Source organism: Taeniopygia guttata, chromosome 2 (assembly GCF_048771995.1).
Source record: "Taeniopygia guttata chromosome 2, bTaeGut7.mat, whole genome shotgun sequence".
NCBI classification, from domain to species: Eukaryota; Metazoa; Chordata; class Aves; order Passeriformes; family Estrildidae; genus Taeniopygia; species Taeniopygia guttata.
In genome coordinates, this window is record NC_133026.1 from 51,421,086 (window position 1) to 51,445,925 (window position 24,840).

The 24,840-nt window shown below is 40.3% G+C and overlaps 2 protein-coding genes across 8 annotated transcripts in view; one reads left to right on the plus strand and one right to left on the minus strand.

Moving 5' to 3' along the window:
- Positions 1-20,278, plus strand: part of TPK1 (thiamin pyrophosphokinase 1) — a 292,817-nt gene extending 272,539 nt beyond the window's left edge. For 4 of the 6 annotated variants that reach the window (XM_032746808.3, XM_030265289.4, XM_072925925.1 and 1 more), the window contains one exon: positions 19,993-20,278. In XM_032746808.3, the coding sequence (XP_032602699.3) occupies positions 19,993-20,007 (15 nt within the window). In that variant the 3' untranslated portion in view covers positions 20,008-20,278. Of the gene's footprint in view, positions 1-1,478; positions 1,650-19,992 lie in introns of all 6 variants that reach the window. The other 2 variants (XR_012054636.1, XM_072925927.1) reach the window with 2 other exon arrangements.
- A 1,288-nt stretch (positions 20,279-21,566) lies between these two features.
- On the minus strand, positions 21,567-24,411 carry SEC61G (SEC61 translocon subunit gamma). Of its 2 annotated transcripts, XM_002198448.7 has the most exons (4): positions 24,262-24,411; positions 23,454-23,553; positions 22,459-22,561; positions 21,567-21,672 (listed from the first exon to the last, which is right to left on the minus strand). In XM_002198448.7, exons 2-4 carry the CDS (start codon positions 23,545-23,547, stop codon positions 21,663-21,665), a joined length of 207 nt encoding a protein of 68 aa, XP_002198484.2. In that variant the 5' UTR covers positions 23,548-23,553; positions 24,262-24,411; the 3' UTR covers positions 21,567-21,662. The 2 variants fall into 2 exon arrangements, with proteins under 2 accessions (XP_002198484.2, XP_030121153.1); XM_030265293.4 differs by lacking the exon at positions 24,262-24,411 and having other exon boundaries at positions 23,454-23,576.
- Positions 24,412-24,840: the final 429 nt, after the last annotated feature.

Below are 24,840 nucleotides of genomic sequence, written 5' to 3' on the forward strand. Positions count from 1 at the left end.
TTCTTCTCAGTGTGTACTGGGGCAAATTCAGCTGCCCACTGGGAGCTTTTGTTGCTACTTTTCAGGATTAGGGAAGAAAAGGAGCCAGTCAGAGCCCATTCAGCCTGATCAACCTTTGGAGATGTCCAACTAAGTTATAATTACTTGTCTGCTTTATTGTGAGGTGGTCCCTTACACAGCTTCTAGTCTTGGAAGCTATAGATTTAATTTTAATTTCAGCCTACTGCCTCATTGGAAAGAGGGATAAGAGAACTGAGCTGTCATTCTTCCAGTCATGAAATGGAACAACAAGCTTTTCCAGTGTTAAAATTCTGACATTAAGAAAGGCATTACAAACACAAAACTGGACTTATGCTGTTATTCCACTTAAGTAGTAGAGTTCAATTGGTTGACTTGGAATGGTCAGTCAGTGTATCTGTATAGAGAGAAGATGTAAAAATTCAATTTCAAGTGAAACAAGATTTTCAAAATCTCTCAAACCTTATAGGTGCATGAAAGAAATACAGCATCTAGGTGTCTTGCAGCCTTTCCTGGAAGCCTGCTGTAGGGATCACAGTTTCAGAATATTGGATGAACAGTGAGCTTAGGTGAGCCCAAATATGTTTGACTCTGCTTCTTTAAGGAAAGGACTTGGATAATTTGAAATTTCTTCCATATCCCATACACAATATATTCTTCATAGCACTAATCTGAAAAGCACAACCAAGTAAAAGTGGATTTAATTCCACAATATTTTTATTAAGATGGATAATTTTTTCAAGTGTTTTATTGTGCAAACTGTGACTAGAGCCTCAGTCTTGCAAACAGTTTCACACAAGTGGTCCCATTGTGCAGTAGTCTATTCACATGACTGTGGATTCTGGCATTTACAGGATAACAGCCATTTATGTTAAAATTATTTTTCATCTTTAAAGCAAATCACTTCTAATGAAATTACATAAGCTTGATAGCAACACCATCACCCAGGCTGGATTTGCAATCTGTTTTTTTAATTATGGATTTTAATTATATTTCTTCTAATATTTACTATTGAATTTATTTTTTTATTTTGTTTTTATCACTTCAACATCCTAAATTTCAGGGATTCACTAGAATGTGTCACATCATTATAACCTTTATTTTGAATTATTCACAGTAATTACTGAGTTGATGCAAACTTCATTGTGAAATTTAAAGTACCAGAAAATCTGGTGGTGATACTGTTTTACTCTTTGGATGTTCTTAAAATAAGTCAGAGTCAACAGATTGCAAAAATATGCAATTACAAAGTTATTAAAATGCAGATTTTTGGCAGGAAGCCACTGTAGTCTCCTGTGTTCACAGCTGCCTGTTTACAGCAAAACAGCCCTGAGCAGCCTGCGGTGGCTTCTTTGAGCGATTACAGCTGATGGGTCAGGGCAGTGGCCTCTCTGAGGACCAGGTTCAGTAACCTTTTACCTCCTGGGTCATAAACTTCACTTGATTTTTTTTTTTTTTAGGCAGGAGGTGTTGCCAGTGGACCATCCTCTTTCGTTCCCTGTCATGCTGACGATAAGTCTGGGGTGCCTCTCCTGAGACTGTGCATGTACTGTACCTACATCTACACAGATGGTTCCTCAGATTAGAGAGTAGACCATTCAGCAGCATAAATTTTGAATTACACTTTTGAGGTCAGTGTAGCATGCATTTTCCTCAGTTGGAGCTGCCTTTAATCATTGCTGCCTTCACAGTTCTCTGGGAGCAGGACATACTGGAATATTAACAAAGTGGCAGATGCTTTGGTTTAATGAAGAAATAAGCACTGTCATTTTACCTTCATCTTATCCCCCATAGTGTCTCTGGGTGCCCCAGTGATTTTTTCTTTCTCTCTGCACAGTGTCTTGGGAACAAAAATTATGACCCACTTAGTGTAAAAAAAATTTTCAAAGTTGATGCTTAAAGTGTTGTGTGCAGACGCTCAACACCACTGCTACCAGCCAAAAACTGCTTTGCCTATGGTTTAACATCCAAGTAGGGCCAATATGTGCTGGCTCTTTCTCTGTGTCTATTTTTGGGGTGATGTTCCCAGAGTGTGGAGAGGCACAAGTTCCCATTGTCTGTGATAAAGTATAGTGAGAGCATCTCTCCTTCTAAAGATCTATCTCATGATGTTGGGGGCTTGTTGGCTCTGTGAAGCAGATTAATATCATTAATATCAAAGAGAGTCTGTAACAGTCTCTCACAGGACACGTGACATTTAGGAGTTCAAGACTGAAACAGAGCAGGACTATTAGAGAATATTCTAGAAATTGTTGGTGTTATACAGTCCCATTATATATGGGCCTACCTGGTAGTACTTTAACTTGCTCTTCATAGAAGTACCTTTATTCTCTCCCAATAAAGTCCAGTCTGCATTGTCCCAAAAAACTCAGAATGTGTCCACCCTTTTCATAGATTTTCCTGGCTGATAATGCAGAGCCTAAAACTTTAAAGACATTAAAGTCATCACTTAAAAGTTGTGTGTGTCCTGGAAAACCTGTATGGGCAATAACAGAAAATCTTACATTGATTTCTTAGAAGGAGGAAGATGCAGGGGAAATCCAAACAGAACCCTTTAACCTCCACATGGCCAGTGCATTTTGTATTACACAGGAGGAGGTGTTTTGAGGTTACCATGAGCAGGAAGAAGTAGATCAGAAGAGCTTCATTTTGAGGCTCTCTGGAGGTGCAAACATGCCAGAGGTGCTGCAGAGATGCCAAGCAGTGGTGTCACTAAACCACTCAATTGTCCTTCCCTGTGCAGGGCTTCCTGGGCCATCTCAGGAGGCAGGTTGGATGCAGGCATTCCATGCAGCAGCTTGGCACTGCTTTAGTTCATGCCTTTAGCCAGAGGTAGTTCAGCTGAGTGGGAGTGGTGAAGCCCAGTGTGCTTTTCTTCCACCCTGGTGGACCAACTCCTTGGCTGCAGAATGAAATAGTGAGGGAAGGAATCCAGCAGGGATCCTCCAAGGATACAAGACTGTACCCTCAAGGGCAAAGGTACAACACCCTTGCTCTGGGTCATTTGGTGCAAGCATGATGCAATTAATGCCAAGGTCATGGGCTCAATCCCCATATGGGCCATTCAGTTAAGAGCTGGACTCCAACTCACGCTGTTCTGTGATTCTGTGATTTGCACAAAGGGCACTCCACTGATGTCTGTTTTGTGGACAGACTAAAGACAGTGGTGGGCATTTCCTATGCTGTTGGTAATCACAATTTTCACATGTGGGAAGAATAGTATAAAAATCAAGACTGACAAAGGCACTGAAGAACATGATGCTACTTCCCTTCGTAATTTTCTCCCAGGCACTTTAATGTATGTTTTTCCTCATGCAGTTTTAAATGTCCTGAAACAAAAGAACATTAAATATGGGGCTCAATGTCTGGTACCATGCAGAGGACTCATCCAGAGGGATTGAGGAATGAGATAGATAAAGTCTTTGCTATATGCTGTAACTTAGAGGCTGAATCACAGGAGAAAAGACAGGGGATCAGAGTGCTTATCCAGAAGAGAGTAGGTTTTGATTTCCAGAGAAAATAAAAAAAAGACCTGCAAATCAGGTTAGGTATGGGATTTCAGGAGCTCTTGAGCAGGTGAGTGATGATGCTGGAACCAGCAAAATGTGTTGTGACCAGGGAGAGAAGAGGAGCAGTGCTGGGTCTTACAGCACAGGGTGCTTGAGGAGCTGCAGGGGCAGGCTGATGACACTAAACATCATGTGCTCCTTCTGCACCAGTGTTGGATGATACAGCGTAAACAGCAGCTTTGGCCCTTAGATATATTTTAGGATTAGACCAAGATGGAAGGAGGCAAACTTCCTTAGTATTCAGTAGGCCCCTGTCTGGGTGCTCTTCCCCATTTTCTCTTGAAGTAATCTATCACCACATCTCAAGAGAAAAATGACCCCAATCTAAAGATTAATAGAGCAGTGTGTGGACGTTTCCAGTGATGTGTATGAAACTCAATTTTTTTTTGTCTCTCTGTGCACTGAGGTGTCCTTTATCAGCAAATCTCTAGATCTTAAAAAGTAGGCTGATTATTGGAGAGGGCAGCAGACAATTTAGGGCACATGGTGTTTTCTTATGACAGGAGTGTTGCTGTGAAGTACAGTAATTTATGTTGATAAATTGCAGCCATCAGAATGTCTTAAACACTTTGCAGGATGAATTTCTGAGTTTACATCTCTCATTTTAGCAGTGGATGGATAGAAAAGGGGTATTTGAGAAATTGGGGAAAAGATAACTCTTGCTTGTCCTATTTCTTGAAAAGTAGCAAGGGACTTTCATGTGTTCCTAGAATCAGCTGATTGGCATTAGGGTCAGATCAACCCAATTTTCGTTTAATGTGACAAGGAAACTTCTGCCTTCATAATGATGTTGCAACAAAAATGAAGGAGCCCATATAGTGTCAAGACTGCGTAGTTTTTGAACACTAGATCTTTCTTAGCAAAGGTGTTTTGGTTTTGAAGTTCTGTATGCAAGCCAAAATGTAAAGCTTTTTATAGCAAGAATTAAAGACACTGCAGGGTCCATATGTTATTTTGAGAGATTGCAAATTTCTCTGTCTTTTTTCCATCATGTTATATGGTCAGAAGTTGTAAAAGGAGTTCTTTGGACTTCAATTCAGTACAGCACAAGGGGTGCTGAGGTTTCTATGTTAAGTATGAGTTAGGCACATGATATAGTTCCTCTCTGAATTGTAGCCTGCAGAAATGAGCAGTGAAGCAGACTGAGTAGATAGGGTCCAAATTAGATATGAATTTACCCTAAAGATGTGTGCATGTGTCTTTCAGTTGCAGTTGTCCCTGAACATGGTAGTCAATGTACTCAATTGGCCTGAAGATTTGTACTATTTAACCCCATATCCCTAAGGAATGACAGAGAGACCTATCAGGTGTTTTCAAAGCACTAAATATATTCAAAGTTTGACCTGTCGTGACCCATCTTGACTTGCAGATCTTTTGCAGAGATGACCCTGGATTACAGAGGTTTGAGTTCTAGGATTTTCAGAGGGATAGATGCTGAAATTAGTCCCCTTAGCAACTAGAAGGTTTTGAGGAGATATTTTGCTGTTTTAGCGCATTATGATTGCACACAGAACTCGTTGAAATACTGATATTAATGCTACATCAAAGTGAGTGTGCTATGGCATGTGGTCTGGTAATAGTAACTGTAGAAGATTGGGATTTAAACAAAAAAATCCCAAAACCATTTGTTTGTGTTCTGGAAGAAAAGGTTTCTGTATTGACAGAAAAACAACTACTGTGCATGTAATTTCCTAACCTTATCTCCTGTGAGTTTGTTGTACTGAGCTGCTTGCATATAGGCAGCAGGAGGAAAGCTACAGCATAACCTGTTTACTAATGATGGGAGTTCCCTTAGGCTGAATGCAAGCATGGCATATTCTTATAAGACACTTGCAAAACTTTCCAAAAAGAAGCAATGAGTAGTGATTTCTAGTATGCCTTCTGGAGCTCTGGAACAGGGTCTTTTTACTCATAACTAAGAATAAGAGCCAGTTAGGATTTTTTCAAATAAGCCCTTTCCTCTTTGATATATAATTGCTATCTCTAGTTTTGCCACAAGTGTCTTCAAGTTGTTATAATTTCTGCCCCTCCCTTTTTCTTTTCCCCCAAGATTTCAGCTTTCCATGCCAGTGGTCCAGAACCTAACAGTCTGCTGAAGATAAACTAAGATATAAATTAAGATAGGATGTCTCTTGGGCATGTACCTCTGCTAAAGCAAAAAAGTGAGAGACTCCACATTTTGAGTTCATTTTTCTAGTGGAAGGAAGTTTCTCTGGGTTTTAACTTTTGTTTCAATTAAAAAAAAAAAAAAAAAAGCCAACAAAAAAAAAACCACTATGCTGGTGGAATCAATTGCAGCCTTTTTTTCTGTTTTCAGACCCAAACTCAAAAACCACTAAAGCATCAGTGCACTTTTGCCTGGTACAAGGCAATGTAATCGCATCATTCACTAAAAATTACAACTGACTTCACAATGTAAGGAAAAAGGAAATGAGAAACGGGCAGGCAAGTTCTGACTCACCTTGTATACATGAGGAGCACAGTGTATCAGTGGAAGTGCAGATAGGACCGGGCCCTGGGGTTTCTATTCACATTACATGGCTTGTTCACAAATGTGAAGAGGGAGTATTCTGTCAGCCTCCTACACTTATTAATTATTTTCTGTTTGGGGAAGATTAAGTTTTGAAGAAAAACATCCAGTAATCACTGGGGTACTATTTATATCATCATAAACTTGTGTCAACTTAACTGACACTAATAAAGATTATTATTATAAAACCCAGCAACTCTTATCTCCCCCACTGTAGATGTCCTGTTGTAATGAGGAACTCTCCTTTTTTTCCTTCTCCCTTCTGCTTCTTTGCACAATACCCAGCTTAACTCAACTTTCCTCTCCTCTTCTCCTCTAGCTGTCAATCACTGCCACGTTACTCATTACTTTACATCATATGTATCAAGTTTTTCCATCAAATAAGCCAATTCTAAAGCTGCCTTCCCAGAGGCTACACAGATTGTGCAAGCTGGAGGAGCTCAGGAAAGAGTAAACCGGACAATAACAAAGGCTCCCGGAGCTGCCTGTGCCTGCCAATCTCTCATGCAAGCATTCGCACGGTGCTCTATATAGGCCATGCCTCCAGGGCCAGAATCATGTGTGAGCTGGCCAGCAGACCTCCTGTCCACACCATTAATCACAGCAGGGAGGGGGGAAATGGCTCATTACACTGCATCAGTGATATTGTCCATTCTGTGTTCTACAAATTACAGTGTTGCAGTCAGCATCCCCTAACTTCTGAGGCCCATGATCCAAGAGAGGGAGCAAAACTTCTTAACAGGAGTGTTTACCCGTGGGCAGCAGGGGTTGGGTTAGGCTAAGAAAGCTGCACTTAGTGAGTTTAGACAGCTACAACAAGGCAAGCTTTCCAAGGCATGTTTTTTCTACTGTTAAATCTTTGGTAGTTTTCCTTCCCTCTCCCAGAATGATAGATATGAGGAACTTTTCTGTTCTGAAGCATTGTTTTCAAAGTCCATTTCCAGTATAGTTTTTGTGTGAGACTTGTGTAAGGCATCCTTCATGGCTGACTGACTTCAGGTATAATTGAGTAAGAGCTTCCCGCAGTATTCTAGCCTTCCTTAAAGGTCCTGTGCTTTGCTGGAGAGTGCTCTGTCTATTTATGGATACCCTTTCAGAGCAGCAGAGATTTCTCTCCCTGACTGCCAATGATATTAGAAATTGTATAACTACATTTTTGCTCACAGCTCTTAAACATGATACTTTATTGGTCTCTTTTGTGCTTAAGTAGTTATAAATGAGCCCTTCAAAATCTTTATCATCCAGGTTCCACTCTTGCACGTGACATGACAAACCTCTTGCTGTGTCCTTACCTCAGTGCTGCAAGGCTCATCAATATTAGTTCTGTACAGAACTTGCAAGGTTCTCCAGGTCTTCCTGGAAATGTTGGTGTTTTAACTTGGTGTTTTCTAAACCCACCCTCCAGTAAGCTCTAAGCTCTTATCAGACTTTCTTCCTGATTCTGGGCTTCCCAGAATCTAGTTAAGTGCTTCCCTTGATCTCATGGAGGCTGCTCTGTAGTGGGCATGCATGAGATAGTATTTTGATGGTCTTGAAACAAGCTTGCCTGTTTCTAGAAGAGCAGTGCTGCCTATTCTGGAACAGACACGCCTTTTGATAGGTGGCCATGCCTTAAATTATTGAGTAGATGTATCTATTCAGAGATCACCAGGCTTGATGTTGGGTTCAAAGCTTCCATGAGACATCTCTAGGTTCTGAGGCTTATCTCAGGGTTACACCAACTTCTTCCTTGTCACTGGATGTCTTGTAGTGATACATAACAATATCCTTCTAAAACTGTGATATTAAGAATAATATGCACCTATACTCACATCTTCCATGGTTGAATAGAGCTGTAGGGCTCACTTGCTTCAAGACTTCTGCATTTGGCTAATTATAACATGTCTAGTCTGGTTGAAATATCTGAGGATTAATCTTCAGATATGTCGCTATGTTCTCAGGTATTTCTGTTTACTTTGTAATCACATAGACATCAGAGATGCAGTGTTTTCTGTGTGTTTTAGATTGTTTAGAATAGTACACCGAAAAAGTGCTATTTTTTCTATCCTTTTCAATACTTTTAAGGAGGATGTCAGTTTAAGAGGAATTTAAGCTGCTAGCATTTTTTCTAGAAGTAACAGAAATCTGTAATAGCAATTTAAAGTTTGCTTGTCCTCTGAGATAATTTTGCTTTCAGCAAAATGTTCCATATCTGCAAAATAAAAAAGAGTTTCACATCTAGTGATTTTAAACAATCAGTGAAATTGTTTATGTCAATGAAATTCTGCTATGAATCATATTTGTTTGTGAAGTGACTGCAAAACAAACAAACAAAAAAAAAAAAAGAGTGGAAAATATTGAGTACAACAAATGGCCAGGATGGGAAAAGCAATGTCAAATAAGATACAATTATATTTCATAGAATCATAGAACAGTTTGGTTTGGAAGAGACCTTAAAGTTCCTCTAGTTTCAACCCCACTGCTGTGGGCAGGCACACCTCCCACTAGACCAGGTTGCTAAAATACCGTCCAACTTGGCCTTGAACATTTCCAGGGATGGGGTATCCACAACTTTTCTAGGCAACCTGTTCCAGTGTCTCACCACTTCAATTTTGAGTTCAAAATACAATTCAGAAACGTAGCTTTCTTAGATGTTGATAGGAATATTTCTCCTACAGTATGCCCCAGAGACTGATAATTAATGAGGAATTATGAATTATTAAAGATGACAGTAATTTCAGGTAAGATAAGGAACATTCTAGGCTAAAGACAGATTTATCTTATGGAAGCTTCATGACCCTAAAAAAATAGGCTGTTTGAGGATGTATTTCCTTTCTTGGCAATTGTAGCCATCATGTTCTTTTAACACCAAGTGCTCTTGGCAGCAGACAAGCTGTAGTGTAGTTGGTGTAGTCTTTTATTTTACATGTGACTGTTGAATTTGTAGTTCCTTTTCCTTCCTACTTCTTGCAGTGTGTTAGGGTAGTTTATTGGTAAGTTAAGAGCCAATGTCAAGTCCTCTGTACAGTAAAACTGAGAGCCTGCTGACATGCATCACTGTGCCATGACATGACTGTTGCAATCCATCTTGACCAGTGTGTTTGAAAGTTGAGTTACATATAATCAATTGCGCTCTTAAAACTTTAATGTCTTTGACTGCACCATGTAGCACTACATTAATTTAGTGGTGCATTAAGCCTGTGTGTTTTAGGTCCAAGGGCTTACACCACCTGGCCTGGGCAGTGCCTGACATGGCGCTGTGTGATTAATGCAGAAGCATTTCCTTCCTCTCGGCCTGGACAGAAAGCTTGCTACAGACCTGCTGAGGCTCTCCTCTCTAGAGAAGAAGCCAAAGAAAAAAAACCCCAAGCCACTGAACCCTTGCTGGGGGCCTGGAAGTGCATGGTATGTTTCTGAATGTAAGGGACGACTAGTTTGCAGAGGGGAGAAGAGGGTGGGGAGCAGGGCTAAAAAGGCTTTTCAGGTCAGGAGGAAGAAGCACACCAATATGAAGAGCGCTGTTCATATTGGAAATCATTACTGGAAATCAATCAGATTTTTTTGAGAGTGCACAGCCAGCTAATAGATTCTCAGTAGTAAGTTTTCCACTTGAATGAAGTTTTTGACAGTCAATGACTTAGGGCTTGCCTCTAATGACAAATATCTTTTTTCATTTTGGGACAAACATTATATAGGTGCTGTTTGTATTCAGCAGCATTGATAACAAATCTTAACCTTGCATCCCCGAAAAAAAACACTGTAAAAGCAAACAGCCAGGAACACTAAATGAGCCATATGCAATAACTTACTAATTCATATACATGGCAGATACCCCTCCCATGGCCTTCCTGAAGCAAAGAGCTCTAATGGGGGGTGAAGTGGAAGAAGTGGGTAATACTAGCTAAAATAGGCTGTGCTGTGTCATAAGTTACATTTTTGTTGGAATTTTTTTTCTGGAAAGCTGACTTTAAAGCTTAGAAAGAAGGGAGATTGAAAGATGAAATGGGCAGCACTGTTTCAAAAGTAATCCTTTATTTTTTGGAGGACATGAAGAGCCATCTAATCCAATTGAGTGCCTCTGAACTATAAACACTGTAGCTTGCAGTATCCCATTGAATCTCATGTTCTGTCTCAAGGGCTGCAACAGATAAATGGTGCTGGGCTCTGGTGAGCAAGTTTGGAGGAGCCACAGTTCTAGGAATGTCTACTAATGTTGTACGTTTGAGATGCTAGTTTGAAGATAAATGGAATAGAATTAATAAGCAGCAGTAATGGCTTTGTAATTGAAATTGTATGGATATTAGAGGTACATAGGGTGTTAGTAATCACATTGATTATTTGTTAACAGAAAGACAAAGTAATAAAATTAAAAATCAAAAAGCTTAGTTGTTCACATGCAGATCTAGGGGGACATTTTGTAACAGAAATAATTACTTTCACTTCATCCTCAGGATGATGTCTGTGTCGAATTGTTTTTTCTCAAGAAAGCAGAGCAATCTAAAATTCTAAGTAATGCACAGCAATAGTAGGGGTGAAATTAACCACATTTTAGAAACCTCATACAGCATCCCTCCCCAGCACTGAAAGGAAGCAGTGCTGCTAGGAAAGGTAAAGATAAATGGAATTACTTTTCTATCAGAAGTATAATAGTCTTTATTAGTTAGTTATGTGTGCCTAGAATAGATCAGTTGTCAGGGAGGGCAAGTTGATGAACATGTACTTTGTGAGCTGTCAGGAGCAGATCAGTGTGGGTTTTTTAAAATAATAATTACCCCTTCCAGAGAAATATTTTAGACAAAAGCACAGCTGCTTTATTAAGGGTGGCTTTTGTGCATAAAGATGAATATTCCAGTTTGTTCTCTTCATTTTTTGTGTAAATATAATACCATATTTACATAAAACTCTGTTAGGAAATGGTGCCATTCGCTGTTAAAGCTTGCATAATAAAATTGTTTGTCAGGGATTTAATTTGATTGAAGTTTGTTATTTGTGCTAGCAGCTCAGAGGGGCTGCAGCTTGCTTTCAAGCCTGGCGATGCCCTTGCCCTGGGCAAGCCATAATGCAAACAGCTGTCCTGGGATTCAGTGTGGCAGGGCATGTATCTTTTTTTGCACCTTGACCACTGCTCAGAGATTAAGGCAGCTGTTTTTTTCCTTGTGGTCAGGGAAGCTTTTTGAGCACCAGATCCACCATTCTGGCACAGTTCAATAGTCTTTCTGGTCTGGCAGCTTGACTGAGGTCTTGGAGCAAGTAACTCTTGGTGATCAAGAGAGTGTGGGGCTCCTGGGGGCCACCCAGGAGTCTGAACGGAACAACTGTGAACTAGGTCAGTTCTGGTGGGAGCTGGACTTGGCAGGGGAAGGGTTTAAATATGCGATGTGTTGGACCCCTCTGTGGTAGGTTGACCCTGGCTGGATGCCAGGTGCCCACTGAAGCCTTTCTATTACTCCCATCCAAAACTGGACAGGGGAGAGAAAATATAGTGAAAGGTTTATTCATAAGGACCAGGAGATAACACTCACTGATTACTGTCATGAGCAAAACAGACTGAACTTGGGGATATTAATTTAGTTTATTACTAAAAAAGTCAGAGCAGGATATTGAGAAATAAATCACAAAAACACTTTTCCTCCCTACCCCTCCCTCCTTCTCAGGCTCTACCTCATCCCCAGTAGCAGCACAGAGAGACAAGGTGGTTATGGTTGGCTCATCACAAGTTGTTTCTGCCACTGCTGAGGTAGAGGAGTCCTTCTCCTGGTCCAGTGTGGAGTCCTTCCCACGGAGACAATCCTCTGCAAACTTCTCCAGGAGTCCATCCCACAGGCTGCCGTTCTTCACAAACTGCCCTAGAACGGGTCCCAGTCCACAGGTTGCAGTCCTTCAAGGACATGCTGCTCCAGCGTGAGTTCCCCACAGGGTCACAAGCCTTACCAGGAAACCTGCTCCAGCATGGGCTCCCTTCTCTATGGGTCCACAGATCCCTGCCAGGAGTTTGTCCCATGCCAGAGCAGGGACTCATCCACAGGCTGAAGATGGATCTCTGTATATCCATGGACCTCCAGGGGCTGCAGGGGCACAGCTGCCTCACCATGGTCTGCACCACAGCCTGCAGAGGAATCTCAGATACGGCACCTGAAGTACCTCTCATTCTTCACTGACCTTGTTGTCCTTGAAATTGTTCTTCTCAGGCATTCTCATTACTCTGACCGCAATTATATCTGTGTGCAATAACTTTTTTTTTAACCTGTCTTAAATCTGTTGTTACAGAGGTGTTACCATATTTTCTGGTCAGCTTAGCCTTGGCCAGCAGTGCATCTGTTCTGGAGCTGGCTGGTGTTGGCTCTGTTGGACATGGAGGAAGCTTCTAGCAGCTTCTCACTGAGAAGTCACCCCTGTAGCCTCCTGCTACCAAAATCTGGACACGCAAACCCAATATACCCTCTCAGAGTTCAGAAGGTGTGCTTGATCTTTGCCATTGTAACTTTGCATGTTGGAGTTGAGGACTGAGACTTTATAGAGCTTTGTCAAATCATACTTAATTTAATTTTGGCACTGAAGCCCAGTGATGGAGCAATGTGTACAGCAGAACAGGACTCTGGATATGGTGCTGAGCTAGTGCTGGCAGCAGCAATAAGAAGACAGCTTGCTTAAATTTGTTTTTTAGGGCTGACTAAGGAACCGACTTTAGATCAATTCCCTAAGGAAAGTCATATCCCCATCACAGAAAGCAGAGAAGTGCTAAATTCTTGAGAGACTTGCTGTTGGGGGCTCATCCTACACAGTGGTAGGTGATATAAGGAGTTGGCCAAGACTGTTGTGAAATATTTATGACATTGCTGCTGTTCTCCTCCATGGAGCAATTGAATGAGATCCACATTTCACCCAACATGTATAGGTATTTACTGAGTAGATATCCATATACCAATATTTCACCTACATGCCCAGTTTGATTGATACAGAAATAGTCATTGTGTCTGCACATTTTTTGCAAATGATGGGAAGAATGGTATGCATACAGAAGCTGAAAATTTTGTATTTTGAATATGTTTTTAAATCCTCTTTTCTTGCATCTTCTTGCATATATAGTAATCTAAATGTGACAGGATTTAGCAGGAGTCCAAAGAATAGAAGAGAAAAATAATTAACATTGTTTTCTGTTCATAACTAATATCACACTTTAAAATCTGTTGAAGGAAATATAGGGGTTTGTGAGAGAGGGGTTTTTTTAATTTGTATATGAAGCGCTGGAAAATTACTGTACCTAGAGTTGACTTGTTGATCTTGGCCAGTCCTGGATCTGGTTGTGTCAAAACACTTTTCAGGTGCTATGTTGTTCAGAGCCTGGGTACATGGATGTGGTCACCTAGACCTGGGATTTGGGTGAGGAAGATTTCCTCTCCTTCCTCTTCACATCTCTCTTCCCTCTATCCAACAGCTCGGTCATGAGGAATGTAGGGGGAATTTCACTCCTTTCTGCAGCACTCTCTGTGGTCAATTGCTAGGATCATTTGGATACCTTTCTCTAACAAATTCAGTAGATTTCACAGCTACATGCATCATATCAACTTGACAGTGTAGCAGCTTTCAAAATAGCAAGTATTTTTAGGTTCTTTGCTGTCATGTCAAACCAGAGCTTCAGACCTAAATGCTGTGACAGAACACCATTGTTTTTAGCTAATCTCAGGTTTCAGTGTTGCACCAGATTGCCATCCTCAGCTTTGTGTGACTAAGTAATGCCTCTAAAGATGACAGCATAATAGGATGATGTGTGCTATGAGGTGTCATGGACAAGTTAGCAGTAAGACAATTCATTAGCCGATGCATCTCAGTGTTACTCTTGCCCTTTTTCTCATGAGAATAGTGGTTTTTATCTCACAACATGAAGTAGAGACAGACCAAAATAGCAAGAAGTTATTTTGTCTAGCTTATATGCAAAATCTCTACAGCAGCGACTGTCAAACTGAAGCTACATTTTATTTCTGCAGCTGTTTCTTCAGTGCTCTAACACTATTATTAATAGTACCTGTCACCTGTACAGCACCTCAGAGTTGTTAGCAGTTTGAGAAACATACAAACTTAGTGGAAAGCATCAAAAATTAAGTAAACACCCTACTTCTTACTGGCTAAACTCAATTCTAAAAATCACTTTGTAGCCTGGCTTTCCCTTTAGCATAGTGAAACAGTCTTCCAGACAGCTATTTCTCTGACTTTGTGGTTTTGCTAGATTACTCCTGTTACAACTTTATCATGACGTTTAGACCAGAAAGGCACTACTGAGAACAGTATGTAGAGTTTCCTTGTCTAACTTTCCAGGCCCCTTTAATTAAGATGCTAATGTGATTTTGAACACAGAAGCACATCTTTTTGGTAGTGCTGAAATGCTGCTAATAGCTGTAGAAACTCCATACAGTTAATGATTCTTGTTGATCTAGGTGAAGCAGTAGTTGCAGCAGAGACCTTAGTGTAGAAAGCAGTCTTCCTTAGCATCATTTTTATTAGCTAATCATTTTAAATTGCCACCAAGCAGGTGATGTGACAGGAAGACTTTGAGCTATTCTTGCAGTACCACCATTACTACAAAGCTGGAAAAAAATATGTGGGAAAAAAAAAGTGTGCTGGAAATAAATTTGAAAACTTCTGACATTCATTTGCATTTCTGAAGGCTCTCTCAACATGGGTGGTTTCTATCCAGGGCAGAACACACAGTTCTGTTAATATATTTTTTCTCTTTTTAAATGAAATTGTGAAGCTTTGACAGTCTTTAAGCTTTTGTTTCAACCTCCTAAATTCCCCCCAGTGTGAGGCCAGGCAGCCTGTGCTGCAGAGCCCAGGTCAAGAGTCTTTGCCAGCACCTGAACCGGTGGAAAAGCCACCTGGCCCTGCCTGCTGGCCCCCCTTCCTCCCACATCCTCTCAACGCTTTCATAAGTCTGCTTGTATGAAAGCATTGAGATTATAAAACCATTGTTCTGTGCCACAAAACCAGGTACCCAAAGTTACAATAGTTATAAAAAGTGCCCAATGCAGTTTCTGCTTATTGAAAACTCCTCTTGTCCCTGAGGGAATCTAACTACCAAGCTAGTCAGCCCCTCCCAGCAGACTCAGCAAGCCTTTATGGTACTTCTGTTGTACCACTATTGAAAATAGTTCATGTTTTATTGTAAATTACTGTTATTTGCAACTTCCAGTTTTGCAGTTCCCACTGCACAGAGATCAAGCACCCAATTTTTCCTTTGTATCCATCAGTGTAAATCAAGATTAATTCCAGTGAAGTCAGCCTAACCACAGTGCAAACCTAGGATGAATGAAAGGAAGATCAGTCTACAATCTACTTGGGATTTTTATTTGTAAATAGCAAAATTAATGCTGCTGTTCTGCAGACACAGAGTGACCTGCAAAGTACTAGCTCATGCATTACTAATGTATCTCCATTTAAATGCAGATTTTTGCTCCTAACAGACCTTCAGGGAAATCCTCTCCAGATAAACTGTAATAGGATACCAAGTGGTGATTCAATATTTCACTTCAGCTTGTGTTTCAGCTTATTGATCTTAATTTTCTATCATTTTGATGCAACATTTGCCTAGGGGGAAGAGGATTACATTCACTATAATACAGCTTTTAATTAATAATTAATTATTTTCATATTCCCCACATTCATGCCAGCAGTGGCAATCTGTTTGTATTCCTTTCCTTGTTTCTATTTTCAGTGGTGGAAACCAGCAAGGTGTGACTTTACATATTTCAGGAAGTAATTGAGACATAGTTGAGAAAAGGCAGCATAGCATAAGTATCACAGTGTCTATGTGGGACATGCTTAACATGATAGTCTTTGGTCCTTAGCCATTTGTGGTGACAGTAGTGAGACCCTGACACGATTTGGTTTTGCCATATGTGACAAGTTTAGGATGAAGTTTTTCTCTGAACGTGCCTCCCTCAAGCACTGCTTAAGTGCAGCTTCTAAGATGTACGTGAAACATTGATTGATATATTTTTTTTAGATAGATAAGCTCTCTTCTCTAGACTGAACTTTAATTGTCCTAATAGTAGAATGGAACATAGAAATTATAAGTCTATTAGATCATGAATACATTCATTAAGATGACTTACCTGATATTGAGAGTGTTTTTGCTGCACTTGACATGATGACCTCCAATCTAGTTTAACTAGGCCACACTATTTCTGTTTCCAGGCAGAAAGCAAGCAGCACAAGGATTGCAAGCAAGGCTTATGTACCTCTCAAAAATAACTGATTTTCAGTACCAGCCACTCAAAAATAACTCCCTTCTGTGGTAGAAGTATAAATAGGATAAGATTTTAAAATAAAATTTTTGATTTGGGGTTTTTGATTATTTCTGTAACTTAATTACCTGTAGGATGAGTTCTGTTAACATTTCCAAGTATTGTTCTTGCATCTGTAAGATTTATGAATTTTCAAAATTTTACCTCTGAGATTAATATTTTTCATATAGCATCTGCAGATTTTGTATACTTTTTTTTTAATTATCAGAGTAAGAGTGGAAATTGCCAGTCTTATGATTACTGAGATCTCTTCTGTCATGTAATTTGGTCAGCAAAACAGATGTCTAATAAGTAATGATCTTTGTGATTATGCTCCTTTGGGAAGCTCACCTACATGCCCTCAGTTTTCTTCTCTTAAATTATGTCCAACATTCTCAAACCCTGGCAGATTGAAACACCATCTAAACAAAACAAATCTGCTAGAGAAACATTCCTCCACTACCCCATCAAAGTCAGTCCTCTCCATGCCCATGTTTAGGTCCGAATAAGTGGTATGCTGCAATCCATCAGACAGAAATGTGTTAGCAGTAAGAACATAAGGCACATCATAAAAAACTGTCTCATTATAGATTTCATTGGGTGGGGAGGGATATTGATGGGGTTTTTTCCTCCCCCTCCAAAAAAGGCAGGAACAGCATTTGCTTTTAGTATTGAAGTCCTTGCTGATTTGATAGATGGAGAGTAATAAAAAAATAGTATAGCTACAGAGGAGGAGCTGGCTATTTTCCTCATCAGCAATCCATTATCAGTAAACTCAATTTGATTGGAATCAAAACACTAAACAAAACTTCTAATGCTCAGGGTATTTCAGTTAATCACTTATGGGTTTATCTAAATCAAGTCTTTAAAGAGACTACTATTGGTGAAAAAGAAAGCTTTCAGTGATCCAAAATAATACTCTTTAATTAGAAAATTATAGAATTTCCAGAGTTTTTGAGATTTAGATTTTTTTTTTAAATTGCTGTGTGGAATCCTGTATTAAAAATGGATTTGGCACCAAATTATAGCAAAACTATAAATACTAAATAGTAAAAAAAAAAAAAAAAAAAAGTGGGTTTCTTTGGAATCTGTATCTTGAAAAGTAATCTCAAAGGTGCAAATGGGTGTTGTAATAGGTTGGGTTTTTTCCCCAAGACATAAGTTCTTGGTAGGACTTAACAATAACACTGAAATTCATTTTTTAAAAAGGGAATGGATCAGATGTGAACTGATAAAACTTACCACTTCTTTGACCTTGTAAACTTCCATCAGAATGCATGACACAGCAGGAAGTTTGCCTAGCAGCAGTAGGTTTGCACATCCTCTTATTTCCTTTACTGGCTCAAACCTGGGTTTTACATTAATTACTGTTCATTTATTGAATGGAAAACATGCATTTTTAATTATGTTAGTTGAAATGTTGGCTAATTGTGAAAGTAAGTGCTTGGAATTGGTCCATTTGAGCCACGTGAATCAGCAGTACTGTTTCACAGTTTTTGCATTTTTTCATTTTAATATTTCACACTGTGATCCTTGCCCAGCAGAAAACCTGGTAAAGATTAAAGGCTCCATCTAGTGGGCTAGAATTTTCTATTGAAAGTGAAAAAAAAGGTTCTCATTTTCACTAGATTTTATGCACTAAGAAATACAGCTTTAGATTTTGTTTCATTAAGCTGCCATGTTGTTGTTAATTCTTTCCTTCTGCAGAGCCATTATTTTATATGCATAGCTGTGAAACATTAAGTATTATTCTGAGTCTTGAGCAAGAAGCAATAAATGATACTAAATGAGTGGGTTTACACAGCAGTTCATCAAAAAAAGTTCTTCCTCCCCACCCCCTTCAAGTTTCAATATATAGTATCCAAAAGAAGGTAGTTTGTATGTCAGCAAATGTTTTAAAGTATTTAAACTTCTTTCCTACTTAAAACTGACTGGAAACACTCATAGCTTGATCACAGCACATAATACAATATTTTGGGAGTATTTTTACTCAGGGGATTCTACCCACATGTTACCTTAGCATTAAATGATTTGTTTACCTACAAACGGTGAAATCTGTGTTTTCTGGCAAGACACAGCCCCTGTGGCCTCTTGTTGTGTCTTCCAAAGGCAAACACGAAAACTCATTCATCCTGGTATTTGTCTAGGAGCCTGCCTGGTACCGCTGTGTGTCCAAAAGCATCCTGACAGAATCTAGCACCTTTATATTTGATACAGTACAGTAGTACTGGGGTCTTTCTGCTGGATTTCTGCACTGTGTTACAGTAATGCTCCCAGCTCCTCAACTTCAAATGGCAGGACTCTTCCATTTCCAGTAGTATAACTTGGGTGTTACTCTCATGCCAACAAATTCAGTTAGCAGCTGAAACCTCCTCTTCAGTTCACTTCAAGCTAGTAACAAGTGTAGGAGCAGGAATAAGTAGCAGCAAGCGCAGGTTTGGCAGAAGAGACACTGAGTTACATGTCCTGGCTTTTGTCCGAATGTCCTTCCTCTTAAAGCCATAGAGCCTGGCAAGATCAGTTCCTCCTGTGCAGCTTCCAGAAAGGGGCAGACAGTGCATGCACTGTAGTAATGCACTACACCCAAGTTTACTATAGCCAGCATTCATATCCAACACTGGAAAATGTGTCTCCTATGCAAATCACAAAATAGAGCTTACTAAGTTGTTTCACACTCCTTGTGACCACAGGAAGATCGTCCTTTGCATTAGGTCACTTAATATCAAATCCAGAAGATTTTTACTTTGGTATCAATGCACAGTTTGGCATTTCTGATAGGTCACATAGACTTGATCTTCTAGAACAATCCTCCCAGCTGCAGCTCTTGTTGTATCCTCCATGGAAATGTTTTTCTGAGGTGCCAGTAGGAAAGAGATCTCATTTGGCTTGTTTTACAAGCTAAAGCAAAGGACAGTATTAGAGTTCTTACTCTGAACCTTTCTGTGAGCAAGGACTACCACAGAACTGAGTAGTTCTAGAGTGCCTTTGAGGAAGTTGATATGTTTGCAACATGCAAACAATGCTATCTCAAAAGGGGAAGAAATGAATGGCAGAACTTAAACTCCATGGTTTGCTATTTGTTAGAGTAATGCCACTTGGTTTCTGATATACACAAACACCTACCTCACACGCAATAGAAGAAAAGATGCAAGTACCTTAATTCAAAGTTGTTAAATATCACTTCTAACGGCTGGCCTTTGTTCTAGAACTGTTCATGTTTTAAAAGATTATAGGCTTGTTGCTGAGCTAAAGCAAATCCCAAGTTTGGAACTACATTAAGATTCTTTGTTTTACTTTAAATACCTTTTCTAGCACTACTACTTGAACTGATTTTAATGAAATACAAATTTTCAGATGTGAAACTCTGAGGATTATCTGTCACGCTGCTTTTGTAATAACCTGCCGTAAACTCAAACTGTTAATTTGGGGATTAATTTATTGCCTCTGCAGGTCATTGAAAAATCTCATGCAAGCCTTCTAACTAGGTAATGTTTGTCAGGGTTGAATTTATTCAGCTCTTTTTTGTTCTTTGTGGGAGCGGTGGTCATTCAAATCAAGTGCACTGATGTCATTGTATTGTTTTAGTGAACCACTGTCTCTTCCTTACTTTTCACAGCTAACCAGGTGCTGAAGTTTGGAACGCTCGTCAGTACTTCCAACACCTATGACAACTCCGGGATTGTGACCATTGAGACGGACAAACCCTTGCTGTGGACAATGGCTATCAAGAGATAAGCTCAGCTACAGATGCCATTTCTGATCTGACACAACTCGAATTACTACAAAATTTTACTGAATTAAGACAGTAAAGCTGCTACAAGATATAAGCACGCACTGATTTTCTGTATTGAATGAAAAAAAGTCTAATATAAAAGTCACTTGAGATTGAATAAAAATTACTTGTAGTCATAGTGTACTTCATTCTGGTAAATCACACTACTTCATCAGAAGATGCATGAGCAGCCACTCAGTACAACCACAAACCAAAATGAATGTAAAGAAACTGCTGCTGCTTATCTGGTTAGTTCAGGCTACTTTTACAAAGTATTTTATTCCAATACTTAACTATTTTTCCCCTCATGCCAAAAGGAAATATAGTACCAAGTTGCACATAGTATAACTGTATGACAAGGTGATAGCACCAAGATTAACTAACCTCATTTTTCTGTCCTGGTTTGTAACATATGTAGGTGCTGGTGAAGATTTCTCAAGAATAATAATAATTGAACTTTTCTACTTAGGGAGCAAGTTGGTGTATCAGGTGTCCCAGTACCAAGTGCTTGCTTTTAAAGTCTGTAACAGAACTACCATTGTACCTTCTGCAAATACCAAATGCTTACAGTAAGATTTTTGAAGTGAATTAAATGTCTTTTATCTCAATCTGAGGAGGAAAAGCATTGCATCTACCAGAGGTTTTGCATGTTTAGTTCTTAAAATCAAAATATGCAATCATTTAAAATAATGGAAACTTCCAGGTCAACATGCAGGGGCCAATATGATTCTATGTACAGAACAGGATCCAAAATTGGTGTATATCCCATTCAACAGTGTGAGCAAGTTGTGGATTTGCTGAAGGACTGCATAGTGTCTCTGACACCTAAATTATCCTCAAATGGTATAGCTCAGTAATCAATTATGTTTGAGTTTTTTAATTACGTCATCAGAATAAGGACTGGCAATGCAATTTCTTTGTTTGACACAAGGGGTTTTTTTATGTCAAGTACATACTATAACCTAGCATGACTTCCAAATGCAGAAAGGATTTTGTGATAATTATGGGGATTCCAGAAAATAGTGACAGGAATTCCCACACACTTTTACACCACTGCTTCAAAGGATATAGAAAGGCTGTTTTCTTGCAGTCTGCTTTTGCTGGAACAATGCTGTTCCAAAGCTTAATTTACTGCTTTGTAAACAGCTCCTGAAGAGAGGTCATACAGCTGTCCCCCATAGAAGCTTTCAGTATTTGACTGGAGAAAATCTTAAGCAACCTCATTAGAATGCAACACTGACCCAGCTTCAAGCAGGACATTGGACTAGAGATCTTCCAAGCTTCCTTCCCACCTGAATGGTTCTATTATGGTTAAAAGAAGTAACAAAAGCACACAACTACTATTACCGAAAAAAAAGCAAGCCTGTAGACAGGTATGCTCACATACACTTTAAAAAAGTAATAAGATGACAAGAATGTTTGAAAATGCAAACTGAGCTTGTTTAATATCAAACAAATTAAAGCTGTGAAATCATTGCAGCAGGTGTCACAACTGTCTTCTTCATGATGAATATTCAGCCACCTCTGTTGAGAGAACAAAGTAATCAGTTTCAACTAATGAAGTGTGATCAAGTGATCCCCACCTGAAGTCTCACTTATCCTCCCACCACTGCCTTGTTAGGACAACCACTACAGCTTATCTCTCATTTTCAAACACTCCTTGCCTAGATGACCACTCTTACAGGTATAAGGAAGTCACATTTTGTGGACACAGAATGGTATTTAACCTTTTCCAGCGCTGGAGAGGGGATCACATTAGCTCCGGAGAATACGGTACTGTCAGTATGTCAGTACCATGGTGCCAGTCAACTTGAAGTTCAAATTTTTCACTCATTCCAAAAGGGATTTTACAGGATGCAATTACACATAAAACAATGTTTCAAATGTATCTAGCACTCAGTAAATTAAACAAGACCAACTTTGTTCTGTGCCTTGTCATCCTACAGCATACCCACTCAGTTTTCTTTACCTTACCATCCATCCATTTACTTTGGATACCCAAACTATAAACTGGAAATATTAAGAGCGTATAAGATTCAAATAAGGTAAATGTTCTATGGTCAAACATACAATGAGGAACTGAAAATCAAAATATCTGATGTTCAGTTTTGAAGAAGAATACTCAGAAAAAAACCTGAGGAATTATGGATCTAATGCTTTGCAGCATGCTGAATTAACATAAAGTTCATTAACACTGTTCATAAAGTCCTTTGCACAGACACTAAAGCAACATGAGTAGGGCTCACTAATGTCCTCTGTTTAAAACTGAACAGGTAAAAATTAGTGAAACTGAAGGCCATATTCACTTACACAATTATATTGTTGATTGGGATATGGATCAATTTGACAAAGAAACCAATAAATCCCATTATCGCAAAGCCTATTGCTGTTGCCATGGCAATCTTCTGGAACTCTGCAAAAAAAACAGAAAAAAACTTGTCAGGATGTCTCATGTATGGCACACAGACGTGCACTGCAGTGACCAGAGATCTCTCTTTACAGAACCATGTTAACACTTCAAAGTCTGCACAGATGCCGAGAGACAAATCCACTTTTTTAGAACACAGAAGAGATTTTCAGAGAGAAGATGTGAATTTCTACAACGAATGGCCAGTCACAATCTTTTTTAAATAAGCAGAATTATAAATATCCACAATGTCAATTCATACAACATTTATCCCATCATGTTTCCTTTACATCCCTACAAGCCCTGAAAGTAATCTCTAATACAGCATCAAAAATGGAAAATATGTAGTTATGTCAGTCACAGGAGGACAGCACCGTAAGACCCCCCTAAAATCGAATACTTGGGATAAGTATTCAGAAACCTGCCAATCTGACAAGGAATGAAGTTCCTTATGGATCTCAACAGCAAACTTAAGTCATAGACCTGTTCACTCTGAGCATGTGAATAAAGCACTGTAACTTTCAGAGGACCAGTTGCATTGTTGTTTTAGTTATAGCTTCTCTCCAGGGCCTCTCTAGTCCAAAACCTCCTCTTCCATACTCCCAGTGACAAAATCGTTCCTGTCCCAATCAGGCAATGACTGACAACTGAATTTCAGCTACTTAACCTCTCTCCTAAAGTGAATTATAGTATTACTCACACACCTACATACATGTGTTTATTATAGCCAGAACCTTAAACACACTAACATTCAGACAACTAAAGCTCAAATTTAATCTCAGATTGGCAGCTGAGAAACATCCATAGCCAACGAATCAACAGAAGTGACATATGGAAAGACATGTGCTAAGATACAAGATGAAAAAAGAGTTGTGTTCTAGTTTATTGTGTGCTTTACCTTTCCTGTCAGGCTTGGTGCATCTCTTAACAAGTCGTATGGAATCTTTTACAAACTGACGGCTGGGTTCCACGAATTGCATTACCTGATCCATGATTGCCTGCAAAGACAGACACATTTAGCATTAATGGTTTCACATATATACTGAAAATCCCAAGTGAATTGGGATTAAGTACATTAGTAGCAGTCACCTACAAAATTTGTTAAAGGCTTAAGATAATAACCTAAAGTGTCACATTCCAACCTAAAATACTTCCCTTTGCAGGAAATGAAGACAATGTTTCAGTAAATAAACATGAGGGCCTCTTTCTAACTGCAATAGAAAAAAATATGGAAAATTGTGCCTTTCAGCCCAGAAGAGGAAAACAGCTCCATCACACTTTGATGTTCAGCTCATGTCCTACGCCATGTTTCTGAGAACACCACCAAAGGCGCCCAAATAGACAAAAGTCGCCGGTTTGAGGCGACCCCCACACCAAAAGCAGGGGCTGGTGAGCACAGAGAGAGAACGCTGTGGCCGAGCCTCATTCTCCCAGCAGCCGTGTGCCGGCACTGCCACCGCCCGCAGGACACGCACCGCAGGGATTTGCTCCCACCAATCCATAGGGACCGCCCGGAGGAGCCTCCTGGGGCGATGCCGGCCTCTCGTCCCCCTTCCCCCCCGCTCCGGCCGAGGTCCCGCTGCCTGCCGCAGCCCCGGCAATTCCCCATCCCAATCCCCGCTGCCCGGGCCCGATCCCCGATCCCCGATCCCCGTCTCCCAGGGCCGGGAACACCCGGGGCCCCGGGCCCGCCGAGCCGCCCTCACCGCCGGCGGAGGGACACGTCGCACCGAGCGGAGCGCGCGACGTCACCGCGGCGGGCGGGCGCGGTTGGGGTGGGAATTGACGGGTTTGAGGGCGGGGATTCACTTGGGATTTTTTTCCCTTTCCGGTTTCCGGGGCCTGTCGCTCCTCCCGTCTCGCCGGCGGGGGTGGGCGGTGCTGTGAGTGCCGGTCCGCCCTGTTTGTTCCCGTGCCCTTGGAGCCCTGGGATGCCAGAGCGTCCCAGCGGGAACTAAGGGGAAGATGGGGTCACTGTTCTCCCAGGCAAACAGGGACAAGGATGAGAGGACGTAGTCCCAGGCTGTGCCGCGGGAGGTTTAGGTTGGACATTGGGAGGAATTTCCTCGTAGAAGGGGTGATTAGATATTGGAACGGGCTCCCCAGGGAACTGGTGGAGTCACTGTCCCTGGAGGTGTTTAAGGAAAGACTGGACGGGGCAGTCAGTGCCATGGAATAGTTGTCAAGGTGGTGTTAGGGCATAGGTTGGACTCGATGAACTCAGAGGTCTTTTCCTATCTGATTGATTCTCTGAATATGCCTGTAACAAATGCTCTTCGGTGAAA

What these genes read in the sequence shown, in the direction of transcription:
- SEC61G (XM_030265293.4), bottom strand. Translation starts at nt 23,571, where the DNA reads ATGTGTCTGTCTTTGCAGGCAATCATGGATCAGGTAATGCAATTCGTG. An exon ending in CACCAAGCCTGACAGGAAAG is followed by an intron (nt 22,562 to 23,453) that starts GTAAAGCACACA and finishes TTTTTTTTGCAG; the next exon opens with AGTTCCAGAAGATTGCCATG.